The sequence below is a fragment of the Idiotropiscis lumnitzeri genome, chromosome 3 (genome assembly GCF_059441095.1).
Source record: "Idiotropiscis lumnitzeri isolate Australia: NSW breed Sydney's pygmy pipehorse chromosome 3, RoL_Ilum_1.0, whole genome shotgun sequence".
Taxonomy (NCBI): Eukaryota; Metazoa; Chordata; class Actinopteri; order Syngnathiformes; family Syngnathidae; genus Idiotropiscis; species Idiotropiscis lumnitzeri.
The window spans coordinates 31,046,192-31,072,411 of record NC_142393.1 but is presented as its reverse complement, the minus strand read 5'-3'; the positions used below and the strand labels follow the sequence as shown (position 1 = coordinate 31,072,411).

The 26,220-nt window shown below is 42.5% G+C and overlaps 1 protein-coding gene across 5 annotated transcripts; it reads left to right on the top strand.

The window, feature by feature from the left end:
- The first annotated feature begins 3,633 nt into the window (after nucleotides 1-3,633).
- On the top strand, nucleotides 3,634-23,191 carry LOC148340893 (voltage-dependent L-type calcium channel subunit beta-4-like). Of its 5 annotated transcripts, none has more exons than XM_088289641.1 (14): nucleotides 3,634-3,857; nucleotides 7,640-7,723; nucleotides 12,850-13,020; nucleotides 13,108-13,230; nucleotides 13,326-13,453; nucleotides 14,478-14,554; nucleotides 14,995-15,014; nucleotides 15,867-15,947; nucleotides 18,862-18,920; nucleotides 19,006-19,115; nucleotides 19,224-19,375; nucleotides 19,857-19,952; nucleotides 20,038-20,223; nucleotides 20,308-23,191. In XM_088289641.1, exons 1-14 carry the CDS (start codon nucleotides 3,795-3,797, stop codon nucleotides 20,566-20,568), a joined length of 1,611 nt encoding a protein of 536 aa, XP_088145767.1. In that variant the 5' UTR covers nucleotides 3,634-3,794; the 3' UTR covers nucleotides 20,569-23,191. The 5 variants fall into 5 exon arrangements, with proteins under 5 accessions (XP_088145767.1, XP_088145766.1, XP_088145768.1 ...); XM_088289640.1 differs by having other exon boundaries at nucleotides 3,636-3,857; nucleotides 20,305-23,191; XM_088289642.1 differs by lacking the exon at nucleotides 14,478-14,554 and having other exon boundaries at nucleotides 3,637-3,857; nucleotides 14,996-15,014; nucleotides 20,305-23,191.
- The last annotated feature ends 3,029 nt before the right edge of the window (nucleotides 23,192-26,220 follow it).

The following is a 26,220-nucleotide window of genomic DNA, read 5'->3' as shown; positions in this document are numbered from 1 at the left end:
TAGTCAATGGATGGATGGGTAAAATAGCCACATTTATTTTCAAATTACTCTGTGAAATGTGTGTGTGTGTGCACGCGCTCATACACACACAACCTGATAAAGTATCGTTATGCTAATATGCTTATATATATATATATATATATATATATATATATATATATGGGTGGCACGATGGCCTCACAGTGAGAGACAGCATCGGGCGTGGGGTGGAGTGTAGAGTTTGCATGTTCTCCCCGTGCTTGCGTGCATTGTAGGCTGATTGAACACTCTAAATTGCCCCTAGGTATGAGTGTGAGCGCGGATGGTAGTTCGTCCCTGTGTGCCCTGCAATTGGCTGGCAACCAATTCAGGGTGTCCCCCGCCTACTGCCCGAAGATAGCTGGGATAGGCTCCAGCACCCCCCCGCGACCCGAGAGAGGAGAAGCGGTATACAGTGAACCCTCGCTACTTCGCGGTTCACCTTTCACGGGTTCAGTGCTTCGCGGGTCTAAAAAATATTCGGGGGCATTGTAGTTTCGCCGAGCGGCGCGATGGGGCGCTGGAGCGGTTAGACGGCCGGCGTGCGCCGAAGAAGAGCGTGGGTGAAGAGGAGAGTGGACGAAGAAGAGCACGTTCCCCCGGGCACGATTTGGGGCGACGTTTCGCGCGGTTCAGACCGTACCAGAGCTCCGGCCAGCGTGCGTGGCAGTTAAGCCGAAGAGGAACAACTTCCGCCCGGGCACTAGCGGGGCGACATTTCGCTCCGTTCGGGACCGTGCGAGAGCTCCGGAGGAGACCGGCCGGCGTGCGTGGTAGTTAAGGCGAAGAGGAACACCTTCCGCCTGGGCATGAGCGGAGCGCGAGGCTGTCAGTTATGAATGAATAAATAAATAAATGAAGAATGCCACCTTTCATTTCACAGGGCACACCGGACGGCGTACCAGCAGGTAAAAGTCGAAGTAATTAAATAAATACAAAAAGAAGTAATTGAATAAATACAAAAATAATGGCTGGGGAATAAAAAAATAAGTTTTAATAATAATTTTTTTTTTTTTTGTTATAACATGAATTTCACTCTCTCTCTCTCTACCCGTATATATATATATATATATATATATTTCTTTTTTTTTTTTTAAGCATTTTTGAAGGTGCGCCGCTACTTCGCACTTTTTTTTTTTAAGCATTTTTGAAGGTACGCCGCTACTTCGCGGATTTTCAGTTTTCGCGGGTGGTCTCGGTCCCCATTAACCGCGATAACCGAGGGTTCACTGTATATATATATATATATATATATATATATATATATATATATATATGTATATATATATATATATATATATATATACATATATATATATATACATATATATATATACACATATATATATATATATATATATATATACATATATATATATATACATATATATATATATATATATATACATATATACATATATATATATATATATATATATATATACATATATACATATATATATATATATATATATATATACATATATATATATATATATACATATATATATATATATATACATATATACATATATATATATATGCATATATACATATATATATATATATACATATATATATATATATGTTAATGTGAACTCTGTCAGAGTTAATTAGTTGAAAAGATTATGGAACATCTATTTTTGGACTGGCCTCCGCAGAAGAAAGCTGTCTTCTAAAAGTATTAGAAATTCATTCTGTAATGCTGCCACCTACTGGATGTTATTAACACAATAGTGGGACTATAAAACATATAATACCTGCAATGATTTGTCAACGTTCCCACAGGTCAGTTTTCTTTGGACAGCAGAATCTCAATGCACTTAATTTATAAAGCAGGTGTCACTCAACCTCACACTAAAAAAATCAACAGAAAGCGACATGAGCAAGCAGTATGGCATGGGAAGCTTAAATAGACCTGTCATTAGGGGGCAGATGGGGATCAGGTGTGTGATGGTTTACGTGAAACAGGTGCGTGGCTGGTGAGGACGAATGCTGAGGGGGAACGCCCCCACTCAGCTGACAAAACAATAACACAAAAACATGGAAACGTAAAAATAATAACAAAACCCTGCCATGCCCGACACGGATCATGACACCAACAAACCCAGATCATGACTCATCACCACCCCTTAAGGGACAGATTCAGGAGCAAGCTCGGGTACAGGCCCCTACGACTGCTGAGGGGGAGGGACGAGACCCTGGACCTCATCAGCTTGCCACCCTAGAGGTTGGGGAGCGCAGGACACACAAGAGACAGAGTGTGCAGGAACTTGGGAAGGTGTACTAGAAAAAATGGTGGTACGGGACAAGGTGAAGAAGATGGTAGGGAATGATTTTGACTTGGGGACAGGATTTGAAGGATTACAATTTTTAAAACGAGGTGGAAGAATGAGAGGAACAAAAACCTTTACTTGGGCGCCTTCGTTGACCATGCAGGTGTCAGATATATGGCCAACCCGGTGTCTAAGTAAAGGTCTGAAGGATTCAGGGATAGACTCAGGAATTGTGAGGAAAAATGTGATAAAAACTTGCAAGGGCTTGAGAAATGACTGTGAAGAGAACAAAGAACACCAAAATCTATGTTAAAATCTCAATCTGAATCGAAAAGAAGATTAATTTAAATCGGGGCCATCATTGGGAAATCTTAAATATTTTTTTTTTTTTAAAAACATGGTGAGGTAAAATAGTAGTGCATTGTGAGACACTAATAGGACTAGACGACACAGGTGAAATGGACACAGAGGAAAAGACAAGAGGAGTGGGGTGGTCCGCAGGCTCAGGGCGGAAGCAGGCAGACTGGCGACGTACTGGCATAGAGGAGAGAGATATTTGTGTTTGGCTATGTTATGATCGTTTCACTAATTGACCGGAGCGTTTTGGTGGCTTGGTGAGGAAATGCCTTTCCAAGCTATACAACAATGGAATGGCTATGGGCGTTTACTTAAAGCATGGGGAGAAGGGGGCACACGTTGTTAAATTAGCCAATTAGAGAATTGCAGTTCTCACTTGATTGCTTGGTTTGGCGAGGCCGCAAATGTTTTTCGCCTGCCAGGTGTGATTTGTTGTACTTCTGCAGACACTGAACTACAAGCAAACCGCTACTTGCGGATGATATAGAGAAGGCCCGTACAGTTACAGACCACCTCTGTGAAATGGGTAATTAGAGATCACCTTTCGCCTCGATTGTTCATGTGCTTGTGCTCTAACACAGTCAAACCTTATTATTGTTCCGAGTGCATTTTTGAGGAAATTCAACCAAACTCCAGCAACCGGAATGCGGACTTGAGCATGGCACAAAAGAATTTCCAAGAGGAAGGCAAAACGGAAAAAGTGTCATTTTGTGAGGCTTTGTGAAAATCAATGATGTCAAATCTTTTGGAACACCTTTTCTATCAATCCAAATGAGACTGTGTCCGGGGTGAGCCTGAAATAACTCTTGTGTAGTGTCTAAATTAGCCTACAATTATCCCTCTCCACAGGCTAAATAAAGATCCCCCTCCCTCATCTATCACTCAAGTCCATCTGCTTATGACAGGGTGAGCGTCACAATCATCACCATCATCATCATCATCATTCTCATCATCATCATCACAAGCTTCCCAGTCCAACAGCAGCAGCAGGAGCACCTGTGTCCTGGGAGCGGAGGAGATTAGACAGCGAGCGCCCATGTCCCGCTGTGTGGTGTGAAGCTGGAGCACGCAGCCCGAAAGCCGCCACCCCTCCGCTGGGCCGCACCGGAGCAGCCAGCAGTTTGGACCGATGTTCTGGCTGAAATGTCCCGGCATATCTACATACGCAACAAGATTGGTGAGGGTATCCAAGCGCCCATATTTCAGGTAAATTGCTTCATTGGCACAGGAATTCTAATTATTTTCATGTTGTTTATTATTGCCGTTTATACTTCATGTAGTCTGATGCAAACTTGAGCTTTTCTATGGAAACCCTTTTGCAACCTGTCATTGCTGTAATCTTTTTACGACTAATGCCTTTTAGTTTGCCCGTCACCCTTCTTTAATGCTTTAGAAATAATTACAATTCTTACGTGTGAAAATATGTTAGACGGCTGTACAAATGATCTCGACTAGAACTCCATCTAATAATAATAGAAAGCTATTTCGAGAGCTCTCTCTTTTTGACTTTTCTTGGCATGCATTTGGTGACAGAGAGAGATGGTGACCCAGATTAATGGTCTTGTTTTAGACACTCAGAGAAGTGGGCCTTGACTTTTCTGACATTGTCGTTCACTCTGGAGACACAGATACAAATGGGACAAATCACTGGTAGATAATTAATTTTACTCTCTCGAGAGTAAGTCCACTCTTATAGATGGCATTTATGGGGTGAGACAAAGAGTGGAAGCATTGAGAAGACAAGCAAAGTGTTCAACACAAAATTGAAAAATGCTGTATATCAAATTTAGCAACGATTTCTAGTCCTACAATGCAGTAGTCTTGAAAATTGGTATTTGGATCCCTAAAAATGTCAATGTTTCGATCCAGCTTGACTGCTTCATGAATGACTCAAAACCCTAAACAAGCAATCTACCGTATTGTTTTGAAAAATGACATTTGTTGCACAATAAGGAACCAAGAAGGATGGGTTCATTTTGAACGTAGGCCTGAAAAGTGAAGATATTGGAGGTACAAGCCATGCCAGAGCTGTAGACATTTCCACTGACAGTCTACATTGAGACTAACATGCATGTTTTTGAAATGTGGGAGGGAGATGGAGCACCTGGGGATATCCTACGCAAGCAAAGAGCACATGAAAGACATCTTTGATGCATCACACTGGAAGGCCTGCGCTGAGATATAAAACCCCAATCCGTGAGGCCAAATCATGAGTGTATTGTAGACTTGCTAGTAATATACTAGACTGTAATGTCTTACTTTTATTTTTGATTGCTCTTTATCGGTGGCATGGTGGGGTCGTCTCCTAATTTGCAATTCAGACAAACAAGTATGCCGCACAAGCATCTGCCACTTTATCTCTGAGCTTTGGGCCATCTGCGATTGTTCTAAGCAACAAGTGGCTGCCCAAACATGTGACCTCAGAACTGTGTGGAAGCTCTGTTCACTACTTGGGGTCAGTCCGTCCCTCCCAGACAGAAGCCCATTTTTCGGACACAAGGGATAAGGGCAGAAGGTTTTAGAAAAAGAACGGACCAAGCAAGGGCGGAAGTGGCTTTTTGTCCAGCCCTATAATCGTCTTTCATGGGTATGCATGACATCGTACATGTGTTGTCGACGCTGACGCAAGGCTGCCAAAAGTTCATTCGCGAATTGGGCTAAGGACAAAAATTGCGTTCTGTTCCAGGCATAGCCTGAGACAGCTATGTGACATATGATGTTTGCAAGGGTGGCGGGAGAAAGAGAGTGAGCGTGAGTGAGAAGAACAAATAAAAAGAGAGAAAATAAAAACAAACCCCAATTATTAACCGACCTGATGGCTCTTCCCTCCTGTTAAACACGCTGCCTGCAGTCAGTTCACCCTTACTACAGTTTGGAGCTGATAGTACTGACTAAAGCCTGATTACGAAAGGTAACACTTGGAACGCTTCAACTGCGTCACTGGTTACCCAACTTCGCATACTGCATTGGAAACGTGCCAGCAAGAAAGTTTGGTCTGCACGAAGAGGAGAAGAAAAAGAAAAGAGAGAAGAAGAAGGAAAAAGAAGAAGGACACATTGGCAGAGAGACAGTGTTGGTCCATGTCTTTTTTTTTTTTGTCAGGGGCAGGGGGTGAAACGTAAGGATAGAATTGCTTGAGAGGGACGAAGATGGACAGGGATGGAGGAAGATTACTTTTACGAATCAGGACGAAAGTGTGCGGACGGAAGGGTGCCGAGTTTGAGGGTGGGGGCGAAGAAAGGATGGGAAAAGTGGTATCTAATCTATGCTCTGCGCGTTCTCTCTCAACCCCACCACAATTGGGGTTCTGTTGGAATTCATTGCGTTCCTGTTCTATATCAGAGTTCGACTTTAACGGTGGCACAGTTGTATCAAGCCAAGACCCCTTCAGACGCTATAGTCCACCTGGGTCAGTACTAATTTCTAAGTTATGGCCAACAAAAATAGCCCAAAAGTGCATTCTTTTTGTTTCGGATTGCGAGTTTTTTTTTTAATCACCGATAAAAAACGGCAGAAAAGGGTTGTTGTGATGACACAAGAAAGCACAACCAGCACACACTTGAGTGAATTAATGCTCATGAATTGGGGTTAGCCTCATGCCGCTAGCTTTGGCTAGCGCAATCATCATCATATGTAATAGAATGGAATAGAACGACAAGGGCAGTTCTGCAAAGTGTCACTTTGTCCCTATGTCCAATAATCTGTGGACAACAACTATGTGCTCACAATAACATTTTTTAGAACATACCGCACCAACACCAAGACACTTTATGGCACCGTGTCATTACTTTCATAACACTTGTTGAATAGCTGGCTAATAGCTAATGGTGAGGGATATATTTAATAATTGAATTGTCTGTGCCAAGTAAATATTTTAATAATTTTGTAATTCATTTTTGGAAGCTTTAATATTCATCAGTGAAGTTCCAATGCCTTGGCTTTGATTTAAATGAGATTAGTACACAGTCATTGATATGAATGCAATTGTTGCAATAATGCAAAAGTATAAAGACACTAAATATGAAATAATCACAAAAGCTTAACGTATTATATCATGAACACATAGGTGTTAGGTTAATTTAGGACTCTACATTGCTGAAGTGAATAGTCTCGTGATCAGTTGAGGGTCTAGCCCTCGTAGTGACACTCTTGCCTATCAAAAACGGTCACATGGTTGCATTTGGCTTGTTTTGACGCGTGATTAAATGACGGAAATGTCATTCTACTGGTTACAGTTTAACATAAAATATTTATTTAATTAAATTTATTATTTATTCTAATTCGTCGGATTTTGTTCACTGCTCTAGTGTAAATATGAAATGAAACAGGACAAAACATGCTCTTTCATCCTTTCTCAGCTTTCCAATATATACAAAATATGACTTGCTGTCAAAAACGACCACTGTCTTGCTGGGGTATATATTATAAACGATCTACTGTATACACTTAAAATACATCAAAATACACAAAAAACAGAGGTAAAGACTAGCTAAGTTCTTTACTTCTTCCTACTCCCTTTTGAACATGTAAAATGTGGGTAATGACGAGCATTTATTTGCCTTTTCAAATCGTTTACTTCTGACTAAATTAATTTCTATTATCTGTTTATATGTTCAATAAAAACAATCAATCAATCACTCAATCAATCAAGCAATCAAAACCTTTTGGCTATTCCCCACAAATAACACCTGGGTCTCGTCATCCTGTAGACCTGTGGCAAATTGATGCCACTGCTCCCCCAAGTGGTGGGAGGTTTAAATTCAAAACACAAATCAACGTAACACAAATTACTCCTACAACCCTATTTTCACCATGATGGGATCATGTACAATAAAAAACATGGTCACCATTAAAACACATTCATGGTATAAAAACCGATAGATGGGCAACGAAAGTTATGAAAAATAATCGTGATAATGATCTTTAATGGTGTGTTTATCATAACGCAGCTTTCTGGTTTTCTATTTTGCTGCTCATGCTTGTTCCAGGTGAACAGGGGGACTTACTCCCGGAGAAGCCGCCTGAAGAGGTCTGACGGCAGCACCACCTCAACCAGTTTCATCCTCAGACAGGTGCTAAGCAGTGAGATTCAAACACACACGCACACACACGCACACGCACGCACACGCACGCACACGCACGCACACTCACACACACGCACAATTGAAATAGTGCAAGTCTTTGGTTCTTGTGCACGACACCTGAATGTTGGTGACACAATGACTGTTCACTGGTGGGGGAGTTGCAGTACACCAATTAAGATTCTTGCGAGCAACTTCATATGTCTTGATTTGAGCAACACGAAGCACATTCATTTGTTGACAGCTAGTAGAGTGACTGCGTTTTCAGATGAACCCTCTTTGTGCGGTAATTTATTTATTTTTTTACATAATTAGAGGTCATTTCTCTAATTAATGACACATTTACTTCATTATTTTAATGGTGTATTTATTTATTTATTTAAAACTCTTCCATGCAAAGTGAAAGCCATATATCAACAACACCCAGAAACGCAGCTGGTTTCACCGGACCTGAGCTCATCTAAGATGTACTGGTGTAAAGTGAAAAAGTGTTCTGTGGTCTGATGAGTCAATGTTTCAAATTGGTTTGGGAATTCATGGACGTCATGTTCTCCAGGCCAAAGATAAAAATAACCATCCGCACTGTTATCAGCGCAAAGTTCAAAAGCCAGCATCTGTTTTGTCTTTTTCATGGGCTTCTTTGCATATTTCAGCAAGACAATACCAAGTCATATTCTGCATGTGTTGCAACATTGTAATAAAAGAGTGCGAGTATTAGACTGGCCTTCCAGCAGCTGAAATGGGAAATAATTTCACTTTCAAAACCTTCAACAAGTAGTTCCCAGTTCCCAAATGATTATTGAGTTTTGTTCAAAGGAAGTTGTTGTGTTTAGCTTTAAGCAAGGAGGTGAAAAGAGGAGGAATGGAAGGTTGAGTCTGGAAGGGCTGTCCAAAATCTGGAGAATGAAGGCTAAATAACAAGCCAGTGAACTTTCTCATTTAATTGTTGGCCAAAAAACACCAAAACATTGGACGACCATTGACCTATACTGTTATCCATTTAACACAGAGAAATTGGCCAACAAGTTAAGAGTGGGTGACCAAGGACAATGTCATTTTGCAAAGTAATCAAACATTTTCATAAATGAACCTGCAATCTGAACACGTGTTTAATTTCTGTAACTGTAACAACTACATTTTTGGGCACTGTAATCGCGCTTCCGTCATCGAACTTCATCACCGCTGTTTTAGTAAATTCAATAAATTTCACCAGTCCGTCACTGCTGCCAGTGCATCACTCACCAGTACATCACTGTGTCAAAAAAAACAAACAATAAAAAAACACATTAGAGTCCACCTGAGGAAAAATCCAATTTGATTAAAATGGCAAATGGAGTGCACTCATATATAGTGAGGAAAATAAGTATTTGAACACCCTGCTATATTGCAAGTTCTCCCACTTATAAATCATGGAGGGGTTTGAAATTTTCATCGTAGTTGCACGTCCACTGTGAGAAAGATAATCTAAAAAGAAAAATCCAGAAATCACAATGAATTATTTTTTTAAGGATTTATTTATGTGATACAACTCCAAATAGGTATATGGACACCTATCTATCAGATAGAATTCTGACTCTCAAAGAGCTGCTAGTCCGCTTTCCATACAATCAGTACGACTTGTAACATGGCCAAGACCAAAGAGCTGTCCAAAGACACTAGAGACAAAATAACGCAATTCCACAAGGCCCGAAAGGGCAACGGAGAAATTGCCGAGCAGCTTGATGAAAAAAGATCCCATGTAGGAGCAATCATTAGAAAATGGAAAAAGCTAAACATGACGGTCAGTCTCAATCTGAGTGGAGCCCCATGCAAGATGTAACCTCGTGGGGTGTCAATGATCCTAAGAAACGTGAGGAATCAGCGGACCTTTGTTTCCAAGGTGACTGTTGGTAATACACTAACACGTTACGATATGAAATTACGCATGCCACGGAAGGTTCCCCTGCTTAAAGCAGCACTTGACAAGGCCAGTCTTAAGTTTGCCAATGACCATTTGGATGATAAAGAGGAGTCATGGGAGAATGTTTGTGGTTAGATGTGACCAAAATGGAACTTTTGGGTCATGATTCCTCTAACCGTTTTTGCAGGAAGACGAATGATGAGTACCATTCGTAGAACACCATCCCTACTGTGAAGCATGGGAGTGGTAGCATCATGCTTTGTGGGGTTTTTTCTGCACATGGTACAGGACGACTACACTGTATTAAGGAGAGGATGACCGCAGCCGTGCATCTTGAAATCTTGGGGAACAACCTCTTTCCCTCAGACAGAGCATTGAAGATGGTTCGTGGCTGGGATCTTTCAACCTAACAATGACCCGAAGCACACAGCCAGGAAAACCAAGCAGTGGCTCCGTAAGAAGCATATAAACGTTCTGGCGTGGCCTAGCCAGTCTCCAGACGTAAACCCAATCAAAAATCTTTGAAGCGACCTGAAACTGTTTTTCTCAGCGACAGCCCAGAAACTTGTCTGATCTACAGACAGATATATCTGTGTGGAGGAGTGGGCCAAAATCTCTCATGCAGTGTGTGCAAACCTGGTGAACAATACAATCCTTCACAACAAAAAGGAATCGTTTGACCTCTGTGATAGCAAACAAAGGCTACTGTACCAAATATTAACATTGGTTTTCTCAGGTGTTCAAAATAAGGGCTGGACGATATGGCTGAAAACTACATCATGATGCAAGTATATCATATCGGTCGAGATACAGAATTATTATTATCATTTATTTATTTATTTTTACTATTGAAAATAAAAAAGGGAATAGGGCTGAATTCGGATTTGTTTTATTTTAAAGCAAACATTTAACCTTAAAATGAACAAGAAAAAAAAGCACGGCGGCCTCCCTTGCGGCGGACCTACGGGCCACTATGGCTTAACTGTCAGTGCAGAGCCTATAGTGGAAACGAGGTGCTGCTGACGTCTCAGGACATTGTGAGTATTCCTCAATTCCACTGATTTGCATTTCCGGCTGTAATTTGGAACAGTGAGTGTTGAAATTCACCATGGGTGCCCTTCGTTACTGATCCTGTTCATAACCTTTATGAACAAAATTTCACTCAGTGCAAGCAAGGTGTTTTGGAATGTGGGAAGAAACCGAAGTACCTGGAGGAAACCAACACAGGCACGGGGAAAACGTGTAAATTCCACACAGGAAGGCCAGAGCCCTGCACCTGTGAACTGTTAGAAAATTGTGCTAGCCAGTCGTTCCACCTTATTTATTATATATATATATATATATATATATATATATATATATATATATATATATATATGTGTGTGTGTGTGTGTGTGTATGTATGCAACTGTTACTATCATTATTATTATTAATTCCATGCAATCATTTCAGCTCTCTGAAAAAGGGCTCAAAAAGGAAATGGAGGATGCTCCACCCTCCACCCCCACTGATCCCTGCTGCCTCCGAGCTGACTGGCCAGAGAGCCAGCCAATCACATTGGTGCACATTTGCTCAGTCATCAGGCTTGGATATTGTGGCAAGATCTGCTGGTGCTGCTGCTCGTTGTTTGCCTGTGTGATGAAATGAAATGCCAGGATTGGGCTACCTCCAGGGAGAGCCTCTCCATCCGATAATGTGAGCCAGCTAGCAGCTCTGTGGGACCTGGGAGACGCTGCATCCATCAAGGCTCCGGAGGACCATACGGGAGGAGAGAGATCTCTCTTTTTTTGAATAGCCTTCTGTGCTGTGAAGAGGGGGATTGTCGTCATCTCATCCATCCTTTTCCCCCCTTCTCTGGTGCCCCCTCCTTCCTCCTCTGCCTCTACACTTGCTCTTCCCCCCTTTCTGTGTCAGAGACGCGCGTTGGAATAACAAACCTCCATGTATGACAATTTGTACCTGCATGGATTTGAAGACTCGGAGGCGGTGAGTGTCGCATGTGTACGCGTTTGTGCTCACCCGTAGTCGAAAGGCCTTTAAGCCAGCAACATAGTGTGGCGATAGGCTCTGCTTGGGCTTGAAGGGGGTTGGGTGTGTGTGCATGTGTGTGGGTGTGCGCGTGCGCGTGCCTTCCTGTGTTTGTGTGTATGAGTGAGATTGGGTGGCGGTACACGTTTGGCAGATGGCCTCTGATGTGTGTGTTCCGTCAATTTTATCTGTGTCCCCGCCATGTGTGCTCATGATCTGCGGCTTCTGCTGCAGTCTGACACCATTTAGTGGTCATCGCTCTGGCGCTCCAAGAAATGCAGCGAATACGGCACCTGGAAGAAGACGCAAAGATGTTCATTGTGACATGGCTCTACTCGAAATAGATGCGACCAAGCATTTTCCGCTCCACCTGAGGCGGCCTGTTGTGTAGGCTCTGCCCAGGCTGGAAGAATCACGCATCGTGATGTCATTAAGTGGATTGTGATGTTGATGAGTCACATGCTGAAGCTACTCAATTGGTCGAGGGCTCGGATGCTGCAGAGCATCCACAAAGATAAAAAAGGTGCTTTGCTTAGTGATTTGACATGGAGGGTAAAAATGGTGTGAGGAGACACCCATTTATTGGCTTGTGATAGAGGGACAGAAAATCAAGGCAGCGTGGGCCCTCACACACATTTCATGCAACTCGACCCCAATCCACTTTAAACTCCACACTGTAGCCTATCTTTTATAAATTTGTACTCAAGCTGAAGTAACCGTTTTGTCTCCTCGAAAAAGCCATTACACAGATGACTTCCCCAGCTGAGCATGCTGCGCTGAACCGATCTTGATGCATAGAATCAGCAGAATGTGCCTTTTATTTAATAATACAATCCCCAAAAATGGCAAGTCAAGCACAGGATAGAATTTTGCCAGTGGTGTTTGTGTTCCATTGGCCCGTGGATGATATTTCACCCTTTGAACGTTCATGTCGTCCTAATGATTCCACAATCCAGAAGTATTCTTGTATCAAACCTTATGACAGGCCACCTTGGCTATTCAGTAAATGTGCACAGAGATGGGTAGCAAGTAAAAAGTGCTTAGACGTCAGTCTTGGGACACCATAATTAGCTGAATTCTCCCCTGATCCTGAATGCATTATTGAATTTTCCAAACATCCTGAAATTGCTGATACTTATTTGCAGACAGCTGAAGGAAGCCTCTGCTTTTGTACACGACATGTTTTTAGGGCTCAGCTGATTCATATACTAGTAGACCATCAGACTCAGATGTCTCTTTGGAGGAGGAGCGTGATGTGCAGGCCCAGGTGCAGAGCCAGAGCCCAAGCCAGAACCAAGGACCGGGACAGAGCCGACAGGAGCGGGAGCAGCAGGCCACCATCCAGCTGGAGAGAGCCAAGGTAGACACATGCGCACATACAGTAAAATTGATTAATATAATTCAGGTCCAAGTCTAGTCCCAAAGCCTAATGTGACTGTGTCTCCAGACCAAACCTGTAGCGTTTGCCGTGAGGACCAATGTCAGCTACTGTGGTGCTCTGGATGAGGATGTTCCAGTTCCCGCCACAGCCATCTCCTTTGATGCCAAGGACTTTCTCCACATAAAAGAGGTTCTTTTGGGCATTTTCCTTACTAGCGATTATTCAACATTATTGAAGGAAAGTGGTGTCAACTTTGTATGTCGTTTCCCATGTTCTGGTTGTAGAAGTTCAATAACGACTGGTGGATCGGACGCTTGGTGAAAGAAGGATGCGAGATCGGCTTCATTCCCAGCCCCCTGAAGCTGGAGAACATCAGGCTCCAGCAGGAGCAGAAAAGAGGACGAGTCCAAGGGTAAGTAGTAGAAGACCATGCTGTACATTCTTGGTTAACATTTGTGGGAATTGGGCTTCCCCTAGTCAGTAGTTGTTGGATACAAACTTGAATTGATTTCTCTAGATCAGGCGTGGGCAAACTACGGCCCGGGGGTCACATGCGGCCCGTTAATCGTTTTAATCTGGCCCACCGAACTTGAAAAAAAGGAAATGAATAAACCTTGTTAATGTTTTATTTTCCAAATGCTGTGGTTTTTCAAAGACATATATATTGTTGTCATGCTTTTGTTCACTTTCATTTAAAATTAAATATATTTGTTTTCTCCAATGAGGTGAGTTAACCAAAACACTCCATTCATCTGCTCCTGGTCCGGCCCCTCTGTCAAATTTTAGAACCCATTGTGGCCCGCCAATCAAAAAGTTTGCCCACCCCTGCTCTAGATAATACAGTATTGCAGTTAAACTATGGGAACATCCATCCATTCATTATCCGATATTTACAGGGACAGGAATTGATCAAAAGGTATTTTGTTTTATGTTTCATTTGCATTTGCAAAGTTGTTATTGATTTTGGGTTTTCATCAAATTCGTTAAAGTCGCGTTAAACACCTGAGATTCTCTGGAGTGTATTGGGTGCAAATCTGTTTCTGATTCATACCTGTTTAGACCATCTCCTCTACTCACACAGTCACTTTCAGCAGCCCTAATAAGCAGCCCCATTACCTTTGTGTGAGCTTTGTCGCGTGCGTAATGTGTCTTGAAGGTTATGTCACCCAGCATTTGTACAGTAAGTCATGCACTTCTTCAATCTTCAAAGTCGACTTTAACGCTAATCTCTGTGGACCCGACTGCACCAGCGCTCTACTTTCGAATTTGGTGACTGCCACCAAAGCATCTCAGACAAGCGGGTGGACACGTTCAAATTCACTGTAGCCGGAATTTCTGGACTGATCCCTTAACATTTCCTCACGCTTTCTCACATTTTCTGCATTAATGCCACGCTGTGTTTCTGTCTCTCTTTATCCCCCTCTTGTGTTTTCCAGTAAGTCTGGAGGGAACTCCTCTTCCAGTGTAGAGGATGAGGTCTCTGCCTCTATCCGACCCCTCATATCCTCGGCAGGTGAGCGCATCAGACAGGGGGAGTGGGCCCTAAGTAGCCAGCCACCTGCTTAGAGACGAGCCTGCTGAAGCACAAGAGCATAGAATAAGAGCATAAAGCCTTCCCATTGTCTCTGCTTAGAGCCTAAGTTCACTGCCTACGGTTGTTGGTACATTTTCCCATGATGCTCCTCTTCCTCCAGTTGAGGACTGCAGGCGTTCTGAGAGTGGGGCTTACCACAGTGTGAATCCAACGACAAGACTATGAAAACCCCCTGAACAGCACTCATGTGATTTTGTGAATATAATAGGAACTTAGAAACACCTTTTCTCACATTTTTCTTGATCCTAGTTGATAGTTGGTAGGTTTTCTTTGCTCATGGCACGCAAGGTTTCTGACTGTGACTCCATCCCCAAGCAGCCACTGACGACACTGTCGCTGTCTTCTCTCCCCTCCCACAGGAAAGCAGAAACAGAAAGTGGTAAGTTGGTGAGACCCACTCATGAAGCATCCACTGAATTCTTGTGGCCTCCATTGCAGTATGACAGGAGCTTGTGGCGCTGCAGCAAGTGGCCACATATCACACGGAGCGCAATACTTCAGGCTCGCTGAAGTATCAAAGTTGTCTTTTTTCACACCTTTAACAATACAAACTGTAATCAACCAGTTACATGTCTGTTTGCAGACAACATTGGCATGTTGCTCCTCATCCTTTCATTCTCTTGTTACATTTAAGCCTTGTTTTCATCAATCGTTACAGTTTGATTTCGTTAGTTGATAAGCAACCAAATAACACATTTGGAACCATTTGCAGTGGAAGGGTACCAAAAGAGTGGCAATAGAGACAAGGCAGTTCATACATTGATTATGACAGAGTGTCATAACTTCCAAAAACAAGGGGAATGTCATGGAAAGGCCACCAAATACTTACTCTTCTTTGAAATAACATGCTAAAGAATTACAAAACATATTATCGTATGTTCTACATTATTTTCTCACATACCTCATAATTGTTGCATCGATTGGATAGAACTGTCTAGGATAGCAAGCACACTGTTGTATATGTAGCTGACAGCTAACAATCCCACAAACCCATTTCGCAAAGTGGACTTCAGGATATGCTATATCAGGCTAACTTAAAATGAACTGTACTGCTTGGTGGAAACATGGTTTCAGTGAGTTTGCATCATGCAAGAGAAGCCTGTCATTTTAACAACTGATTGTATTCCACATTCATCCGCTGCCCATTGGAGTTGTCTGATTGTGTTATCGTGGATCCATTGTCTAACTCCTATTCAGCCGTCTGCCACTAACTACATTTTTAAATTGACAGACGGAGCACATCCCCCCATATGACGTGGTTCCCTCCATGAGGCCGGTGGTGTTGGTGGGACCCTCGCTCAAGGGTTATGAGGTGAGCTTGAGAAGACTTTATGTGTGCTGTGCTTGAGTGGGTTTTATTTGAGTCCTCTGGCTTCCTTCCTTCCGGAGGCGTCACCATAGTATGGTCGAGGAGTTTGTGTGTCCCAATGATCCAAGATGCTAAGTTGCTCCTGGCAAACAGGTCCGAGGTGAGGGACAGAGCAAAGCACAGCTCAGAAACCCATATGAATCATACATTATTGGATGACGTGTACCCTGACCCTTCTACGTTGGGGTTCACTCCAGTGGACGATGCAGGACTGGTACTGATAGTTTTTTTTTTTACCAATATACCAAACAGTACCCAACCTTTTTTTGAGTCCAAGGAGTGTGTTACATTAGACCTCATTGGCACAAATAATTAGACAGGTGACTTGAACGGGGCTGTTGTGTATCTGTGCCCTTTTCTCCTGGATTGGCATCTTCCTATCTCAACCTGCACCCTGGCCCAGATATATCTCTCCAGAACCAGTTAAGACTGCAGGGTACAGATCGTTACATGGGTAGGCAGAGCTGCCCTCTAGCGTGGGCATGGTTCAGGTTTTGTAAAGAATAACAACAATTTAGGACACATTAGGCCTTCTTCCACATGTTGTAGAACAGTGTTTTTCAACCACTGTGCCGCGGCACACCGGTGTGCCGTGGGAAATTATCCAATTTGTGTACCTGTGCGGTCTAGCGCCTGCAGAGTCAGTAGTAAAATGTAGTACTCTTCCATACCAGTAGGCGGCGGCAGCAGCAGCAGGTAGCGAATTGCCTTGTGCTTGGAGACAACCGAATTAGTGACGCGCGGATGCAGCGAGAAGTGGATAGCAGAATAAAAAAAAGTGGATAACAGAACGACGGTGAAAGTAATGGATACGTTTTTGAAGAGAAAAAATGCTGACTCTGAACTGGACCCTGGACAAAACCCAGACCTAGATGAAGGCCCTAGTATGAGTGGAGGTTAAAAAAAAAAAAGCAAAGTTTCTCCCGTGAGGCAATACAGCAAAAGCTATCTTTCATTTGGATTTACTTTTTCCGGAGATGCAACGACACCGACTCCGTTGTGCTTGGTATGTGGTGAAAAGCTCTCCAACGGTGCGATGGTCCCAAGCACGCTTAAACGCCATCTCCAAACGAAACGCCCTTTACTTCAGAACAAAAATGTGGCGTATTTTGTTCGCCTGCGTGAACACACGGAGAAACAAGCAACTTTCATGAGAAAAACCGCAAAGGTAAGCGAGAGAGCCCTTAAAGCTCGCTACCACATCGCTGAACTTGTGGCTAAATCAAAAAAGTCTCACTCATGGCAGAGGAATTAATACTTTGATTCCTGCCAATATATCTGCTCTGTGTTCATCGAAACAGGCCCAGGTTTCACACTGAGTGAGTATAAATGTGAAAGATTATTAGATACTTTATTATTTGTTTATTTGATTCATATTCAAGACTTTAAATAGGTCTTTCTTCAATGTTAAAAACACTTTTTTTTTCATATTTTCAGCTGGTGGTGTGCCGCGGGATTTTTTCAATGAAAAAAATGTGCCTTGGCTCAAAAAAGGTTGAAAAACACAGTTGTAGAAAAGGCTACATGGTAGTGCCTTGATCTTCCTGACATTTATTAATTATAGTTCAACTAAGAATAAGCATTAACTGCCTAAAAGGACCAGGTGAGGGGTTGCCTCACACATTTTCTTGGGGGATACTGAGGCGTATTCTACGTGGGCAATGAGAGTGAGACCTGGTTGGACATGATGGGAGAAACATTCCTCCTGTCTAGCACTAAAGCAATTTCTGTTGTTAACTCTTGTGCTTGTCACAAATTGGTTGAAATGGGGGTCCATACTTGTGCTTGGCACCAGGACATCCTAGTTTACATTATGAACTTAATAGTCATGTCATTGGATTTGTGGTCACATGTCTTGGACACTTGGGTGAAGAGAAGGTCTGAACTGTCAAGCGATTACCAGCTGGTGGTACGTTGGTGCCGATGGTTGGAAAGATGCCAATCCGACCCTTTGCATATTCAAATGTAATGTGAGGGTCTTCTGGGTTATCAGTTTAGGAATGTCTAGCATTCAGTTTCAGTTCCCATCTACAACAGAACTTTCATCATTTCTGTGGAAGGTGACAATCCCAAAACTGAGTCAGAGTGGGCCAAGTTCCATTCCTCCTTTATAGAGGTGGCCAACTGGAACATTTGCCATAAGGTGGTTGGTGCTTATCGTGGCGGAAATCCCCTGATCTGTTTGTGGACTCTGTTTGTGAGGGATGCTGTCAACCTGAATGAGTGCTATCAGCTTTTTTGGCCTGTGGGACTCTGGAGGTATCTGATGGGTATTGGCTGGCCAAGCGGAATGCATTGGGGTGGCAGTCCCCCTTTTCTCTATTAACTGTCAATCCTCCCAACTACAACGCCTATTTCATTAACCACAACTATAGGGGGATCACAATCCTCTGCCTTCCTGGTAAGGTCTAATCAGGGTTTCAAGATCCATCAGGAATTCAATTATCAGATTCAGGAGGATTTGTCTTGGCATTGGAATAATTGATCAGCCTTGCATACTAAGCAGGGTCCTGGGTGATTCATGAGGGTTCTCCCAACTAGTCAATGTGTGTGTTGTGTACAACGCATTTGATCATGTCTCTCTAGGATTCCTATGTTGGTGGTGCTCCAGGAGTGTATGTTGTAGCTGACCTCCTGATACAGGTTATTCTGTCCCTCTGTTTGGTCTGTATTGCCTGCAGTGCTGGGGAAGTCTGGTCTTCCCTACATAAACTGCTGTACAGGTGACATGTCCCCAGATGAGTGGGGGAAAAAATGGATGGATGGGTTGGTGGATGGATGGTATTAAAAAACAAAAACAGCAGTCATGGCTGCGTTTTACCATTAAGTATTGCAAATGTAAAACTTGTCTGTGCAGGTGACTGATATGATGCAGAAAGCACTCTTTGACTTTCTGAAGCACAGATTTGATGGCAGGTAAGACAAATGCAATGCTTTGTTTTTTTGTTTTTTTTTTTTCCATAAAGTGAATCTGCAGATTATTTGTTTCTCACTCTTGCAGGATATCAATCACTCGTGTCACTGCAGATATATCTTTGGCCAAGAGATCCGTTCTCAACAACCCCAGCAAGAGGGCCATTATAGAGCGGTCCAACACTCGGTCCAGTTTAGGTAAGAAATGGCACTTTCACCGCAGCCTAACGGGAAGCTTGTTGTTGCACAGATAAAGTTGTCTCTTAATGTTTTCAGCAACTCCTTAATCATGTTTTGTGTCATCAGCTGAAGTGCAAAGTGAGATTGAGCGGATCTTTGAGTTGGCCCGCTCACTGCAGCTGGTAGTGCTGGATGCCGACACCATCAACCACCCAGCCCAACTCCTCAAGACCTCCTTGGCTCCTATTATTGTCCACGTCAAAGTGTCTTCACCAAAGGTATACTCGAGCAAGTCCAGTTTAATGGTGGTTAATGTCCGTTTGCAGTAAATTAAATTGTATCATAGATCACAGAAAAATGCATTTAGTCGGGACAAATAGTATTCAAATTGTATTTTAAGCAAGAATTCCCCCAAATTAATGTAACAATGTCATGTTAGATGTTTTTCTTCCTTTCCTGAATCTGGAATGAGTTTTGTTTTGCACCACAGAAGCATGACATGGAGATGGTGCATATGGATTTACTTTGTACTACTATGATTACTACAAATATTTGTAACAAAATCTTGGTCAGAACAAAAATGTGGGCCCATTTTTAAGGGTATTAATGCATTGGTCGTGTGGCGCTAATGCACACCGGCTATAATCACACTGACCATGAGCAGTGCTCGCTCAGGCCCACACAAAACTCTGCTGTGGACCTCCAAAAAGCCGCACTACTTTTATCATAGTGATACATTTGTCTGTTCTTGTCCTCCAGGTTCTGCAGAGGCTAGTCAAGTCCAGAGGGAAGTCCCAGAGCAAACACCTGAATGTCCAGCTTGTGGCTGCAGACAAACTTGCTCAATGTCCTCCAGTAGGTGGCCATTTTCACAGCATACTCTTTTGCTTTCATTCAAATGACGATAAGTAATAGCTGTTGTGTGTTTTGCTGTCAACAGGAAATGTTTGACATCATCCTCGACGAGAACCAGCTAGAGGACGCCTGTGAGCATCTTGCCGAATACCTTGAGGCCTATTGGAAAGCAACGCATACCTCCATGGCGACGCCCCTTAACCCCTTGCTGGGACGCAACCTCGCCCCCAGCACGCTCACAGCGTACCCTACCAGCATCTCTGGACTGCAGGTATGCCGTGGTTTCTTCAGATGCTTATTGCATTGCCACAGAGGCACATTCATGTCATGTCTTACTTGTCCCTTATAATAGCAGAGCCAAAGAATGCAACAGAGCAACCACACAGGTGACCATTCTACTGCAAACGAGCGTCGCAACCTGATGACGTCTGAGGAAAACTACCATAATGAACGGGCGCACAAGGGACGCAATCGAATGTCGTCAGGCTCGCAGCACAGCCGAGATGCGCAAGACACCTACCAGGACTACCAGGACCCCTATCAGGATGCATACAAGCCACACCGCAACCGAAGCTCCCCGGGCAGCTACAGCCATGACTCCCGGCACCGGCTCTGAACCCTGTTTGAGTCATCATGGGTGGCCAATTGTCCCAAATTCCACCCGCAAATAATTGCTGCCACAGAGCCAAGATTGTCCCAAGTTTTCCCTATTCTCAGGAGGGTTATTTGTGTATTAAACCTCCAAAACATTCAAAGAAATTGAAGTTTAAGTTTCATGATGCCCAGCCAACTACTGGACGTTCTGTATCACACTCAGAAGATATATTGCATTGATTGCGCTTGCTGCCATCTGCAGTGGTCGCACGGTGCTGATGTGATGTCACACCAGGTGGGAAGGAGGTCTACTGAACACAGACCCCTACCATAACCATGTAAAAACCCTCTCAACTTTTAGCTTACTGCATGCTAATAGATGATGAACATCTGCTTCCTTCCTCTGTTCCTTTCTTCCTTCCTTCAGAGATCTTTTGTATCTATCCTGGATGTCTGATTTTCTTAATCACTAGCTTGTAGACACATGGTCTGGGGTGGGCTTGAATGGGGGTGTATTGGCAATTGTCTAGCGTGCTCCTAGTTGAAAAATTGGTGCTTCACATTCTTAAACTATTTTGGACATTGAACATTACTTCTTGAATCACATAGCTTTAGTGGTTCATTCAGAGGGAAAGACTCTTGCTGCTCCAAACATCTCACACTAAAATGGATAACAGTGCTCTACTTTTGTTGAAAGCAGTTTAGAAGCTATAATCATACTATTTGGAGAACTTTTAAAGAGATTTTGCTTGATAAGTTTCAATTTGATAGCATTTAAATGACAGATGTGCTTTCTGTTTGGGCTTTCAGTGTAGTTTTAGTGAATTATTTCCTGTGATTGGTTTCGGCTGGGGTTCCTCATATTCTTCCCAGCCCCGCCCACTTCCATTAGCCAATCAGCTTCCTGCTTGGTCATCTGTATCTTGTTGCATTGTCGGTCGCTCTTGCATTTAGCTCCTGATTTCCTGGCAGCATATTTGTCACATTTTTGCCTAGGTTTGTTTTTTTCCCCATTTGTACATTTGTTGACAAGTTTATACTGAGTTTCACCTCGACGCTTACATTCTACAAATCAACCAAAAGATCTTCAATGAGACATTTAGGGCAAATGATAATGACCTTGTATCTGTGTAGCGAGCTACATTATCTCCCTACATTTACATTGCAAATTCGCTTAAAAAGTGTTTGCACCACCTAAAATGATAATGTGATTGAACTGACTGAAACTAGGAAGTGCAGATGTAGCTAATAATGAGTTTTAAGCAACCTTTGCTTTGTAGTTTAACTGCAAATGTGATTTTTTTTTAATGAGTGGGGGGGTATTTCATGAAGTTAGGTCCAGATGACAAACTCTAGTAACTAGTATGTTGAGGCAAGCAATTGACAGTAAAAATATATACTGTATTGAATTGATTGAGTAAGTGACCTATGTAGTTAGTGGGATCTTCATTGGGTGTGATGAAACAAACGTTAACTCATTTATTTCGAACAAACATTTCAGAATTGGAAATTGAATGTTAACTTCACAAATTCAAGATGGCCACGATAAATATGTGTTTGATGAGACACAAGATATGGGGGAGGGGGCTGGTGCCTGATGTTGTGTATGACATTCACTGTTTGACGGTTTGTTTTTTCTTGGCATGTGAAGAAAATTGTGCACCAGTGCACCCGCCACAGGAGCAGCTTGTTAGGAATGCTAACAGGTCTAGCTTGGAACCCTTTGCAAGATCTTGGTGGGTCACAATTTTAACGGCAGATACCTGATTTGTAATATGAAGGAAATTTGAACAGTGCTTAACAATCTCGACCCTAATGTATGTCGTGATTTTAAAATCATCTCCTAAATGTATGCTAGTCTCATGAAAAAAAGTACACAATTGGTTAAAAGGGTGAAAGCACATTAAACATGAATATAAAATGTAAGCAGAGCATTTTTTTGGGCCATTCTGTTCCACAGTACAATATAAAACTGGTTCATTTGAGAGGAACCATTTTAGTTGGTATAAAAAAAAGTTTAACTCTGCTACCTGAGTGGACGAGGATGACATTTTAGTCCATTCACGTCTCTATGTCTTATTATGATAGGATGTACAGTACAGTTCATCTCATTTGTACTTAATGAGATGAAATGCTGAACAACACTTATTGAAAGTCTAAGAAAAAGAACATTTATTCCAGTCAAAAAGCAACAGATGGGCATTTCTGTAGATTTTTTTTGGTTGTTTGTTTTATAACAAATGTACATAGTCTTTTGAGAGATGCTCCACAGAGAGAGATACTGTACAGTATATGGTTAGAAAAGCAAGGTTTCAGTCATGTGCACTTCAAAGCAGCATGCTCTGCATTCAATGAGGATCTTCATGTACTATGCAATTGCAAACTTCATGCTGTGGCCTCTCTGCACCTCCCCTTTTCCACACAGCTTCATCTGGACCATCGAGAGAATCTTGTGTTTATTGTGGATTTGTCAGTGGAAGGTGAAAATACTCAGCGGCTAATGCGGTATTGCATGCATAATATAGCATTCTAATTTATAAGGAGGAATTAAAGAAAGCTTTGTGACTGTGGAGGCTGCTGAGTTTAAGGCAGAGCTCCAAGTGACTAAACATTTTTTTGAAAAATAAAAGAGCCGTTATAATATTGTCTGCTTTATTTTTTGACAGTTTTAACAATCAAAAACAACAATTGGTTCCAAATACACTTGATATCCATGGGCGGAGTTACGTGGTAGCTAATGGTGGCTATGGCCACCACACTGGCCACCCTGGTCCCGTGACCAAGAGATGATTGACAAAAGCTGTTGGCTAGGTGTTGCGTGGTGTTTGCTCCGTCTAATAAATGTTGTTGGACCCATTTCACTGATGGATGAATACAATTTACCGTGGGAGGAGCTTTCTGGTTGTGGCAGTTTGCAATGTCTGGTAGGTTTTCCATGATTATGTTAACTTGGTCGGTTCAGGTCTCGTTTTGTTGCGTTTCACTTAATTTTTAAGAGTTTTAGACAGGGCGCCACAGTGGCCGGTCTGGTTAGCACAATGGCCTCACACTGCAGAGGTTGTGGGTTCGATTCCGGCTCCGGCCATCCTGTGTGGAGTTTGCATGTTCTCCCCGTGCCTGCATGGGTTTCCTCCGGGTACTCCGGTTTCCTCCCACATTCCAAAAACATGGATGGCAGGTCGATTGAACACTCTAAATTGCCCCTAGGTATGAGTGCGAGTGTGGATGGTTGTTTGTATGTGTGCCCTGCGATTGTCTGGCAATCAGTTGAGGGTGTCCCCCACCTACTGCCCAAAGATAGCTGGGAAGCTCCAGCACCCCAGTGACCCTAGTGAGGAGAAGCAGTACAGATAATGGATGGATGGAATTTCAGACACAGACATGCGGGAGCTTCTGTGGTAGCAACATAGCGGTGAGGACCCCCAGGCTCCACATTCTCTTAAGACCTCTACTCTCCAATTTGACGTTGGCCGTCATGGCCAACTGTCGTGTTGGCCTAGAAGTCAGCACGTCGGACCGGAAAATGACAAAACAACACTCCGGACACTCTGCGCATGCGTGAGAAGTAGCACCCCTCCATGCAATCAGCGGTGCTAGTCATTGAATAGCCTTTGACAGTGATGTTGAATAACAGCGGAGAGTAATTCGTCTTCATGCTCTTCTGTCCAGCCAGCCATTATATCCTTAGAGGAGATCTGAAAATGAGCAAGCTTCATTTTGTTCTTGATAAATAGTTTCAATTTTCACCGTTTTTCGCTTTCATCACTTCCCTCTCTTGTCCAGTGCACTGTTCCACTCGCTTCTACATGGTGAATCGCTCCCCAGGCGCCTCAACAACACCTCTGACTTTTCATGGCACGCTACACCAAACAGACGGCGTGTACCGACTTTGTGATAGCCAACATCGGATTAGTGTGTTGAGGCCTTTAGACTTATTCATGCGTATGGACCGTCACTGCGATTTTAAAAACGAGCCATTGTGTACATTGACACAATTAATGATTTACTTTGTTAGAGATTCCAATGTTTCATTAATATTCTATTACTTCTATTAATAAACTTGTATTGTATTGTATTCTGTGACCGTTCATGTGTGCTCTTCCTCATTGTTTAACCACTTAAACACTGTAAATATAGCTAGAATTATGGGAATTTCTTTCTCTGTCTGACTGTTGTATAGTATAAGGCAGACCTGTTTTTTCAAATAGATATGGAGAGCTGGTTAGAACAGGTATGGCTGGTCCACTATTACATGATTTGTTTTTGTTAGTTGATTTTGTTTTGTTTTTTAGTTCGATTCTGGCTCTGGCCTTCCTGTGTAGAGTTTACATGTTCTCCCAATGCCTGTGTGGGTTTTCTGTGGGTACTCTGGTTTCCTCCCATATTTCAAAGACATTAATGGTAGGTTAACTGAATAATCAAAATTGGCCCCAGGTGTAAGTGTGAGTGTGAGTCGTCGTTCATCTTCGTGTGTCCTACTATTGGCTGGAAACCAGTTCAGGGTGTACCCCGCCTACTGCCGGAAGATCGCTGGGGTAGGATCCAGCACCCCACCCGCGACCCACGTGTGGAGAAGCGGTAGATTACTGCTCTCACGGGATTCAATTTTTAACTAATTAATCACAAATCATTTCCATGATTAATAGCAATTAATCACAATTTTTAACTACTATTTTTTCTGAAGCTTGAAACAGATATTTACTTGAATAATATCTTGGATTTTATGTAAAATCACCAAATGTGAAATATATTTTAGATCAACAACTGTTCTAATCGCTTTCTTTGATCCTAGAATACGATCAACATGGAGACATCTTTACAGGCATTTTGCTTTGAAACATTTCTCAAAACTGCAAACAAGCACCACATTCCAGAAGTGTTGGTTTGTGAGGCTCAGTGTTAACTTGAGCAGGGTGTTTTTTTCTGAGTGCTAAAGTTGTACAGCAAATATGGAACAATGTGGAAAGTATGCAGATTATTTTTTAAGTAAATCAAACTGAGTTAAAAAAAAAAATTGATTAATCTCCAGAGTTAACGCTTTAATTTTGACAAGCACGCAAAAGCATTTATCAAGGTTTCTCTCAGGTGGGGAAGTTAAACACAGTGTGTAAACAAGAACGTGTAACAGGCGAGTCTTGGCCACACGAAAAAGTGTTTTAGGGCATCCAGATAGTGGTAGTTGTTGTCATCGATGCAACTGACGGAGGCCTTGTTCATTTAGCTTGATTTATATTATATGACCACTAGAGGTCAGTATTTCAAGAAAGCTAAGAACTGCTTTAAAGCGGAACATGATTGGGTTTAACATTTGCACTTATATAATAGGTACGCATGCAAATAATAAACCATTACTAAATTCCATCTCGAAAATAATCTGTCGTGATTTAAGGACTTTTTAAGTGAGATTGACGACAAATTAGCCCCTTTTGGAGCTCGGCTTGTTATCTTTTCTGCTCTTAGCGGTCTATGTCACATCAGGAGAGCAAGCGTTGTAATATTGCTTGCTTTGTCACACCGATCGCCACCAAAATTCGAATGCACATTACTACTCTTGTCCACTTCAACCAGTGAAAGTAAGTAAGCGTACAGGAGTTTATATGATCACCTCCACAAAATCAAAAATACCGTGCCAATCATGTCTTCAATTACACAGACTGAAGCGGGCAAGAGTAAG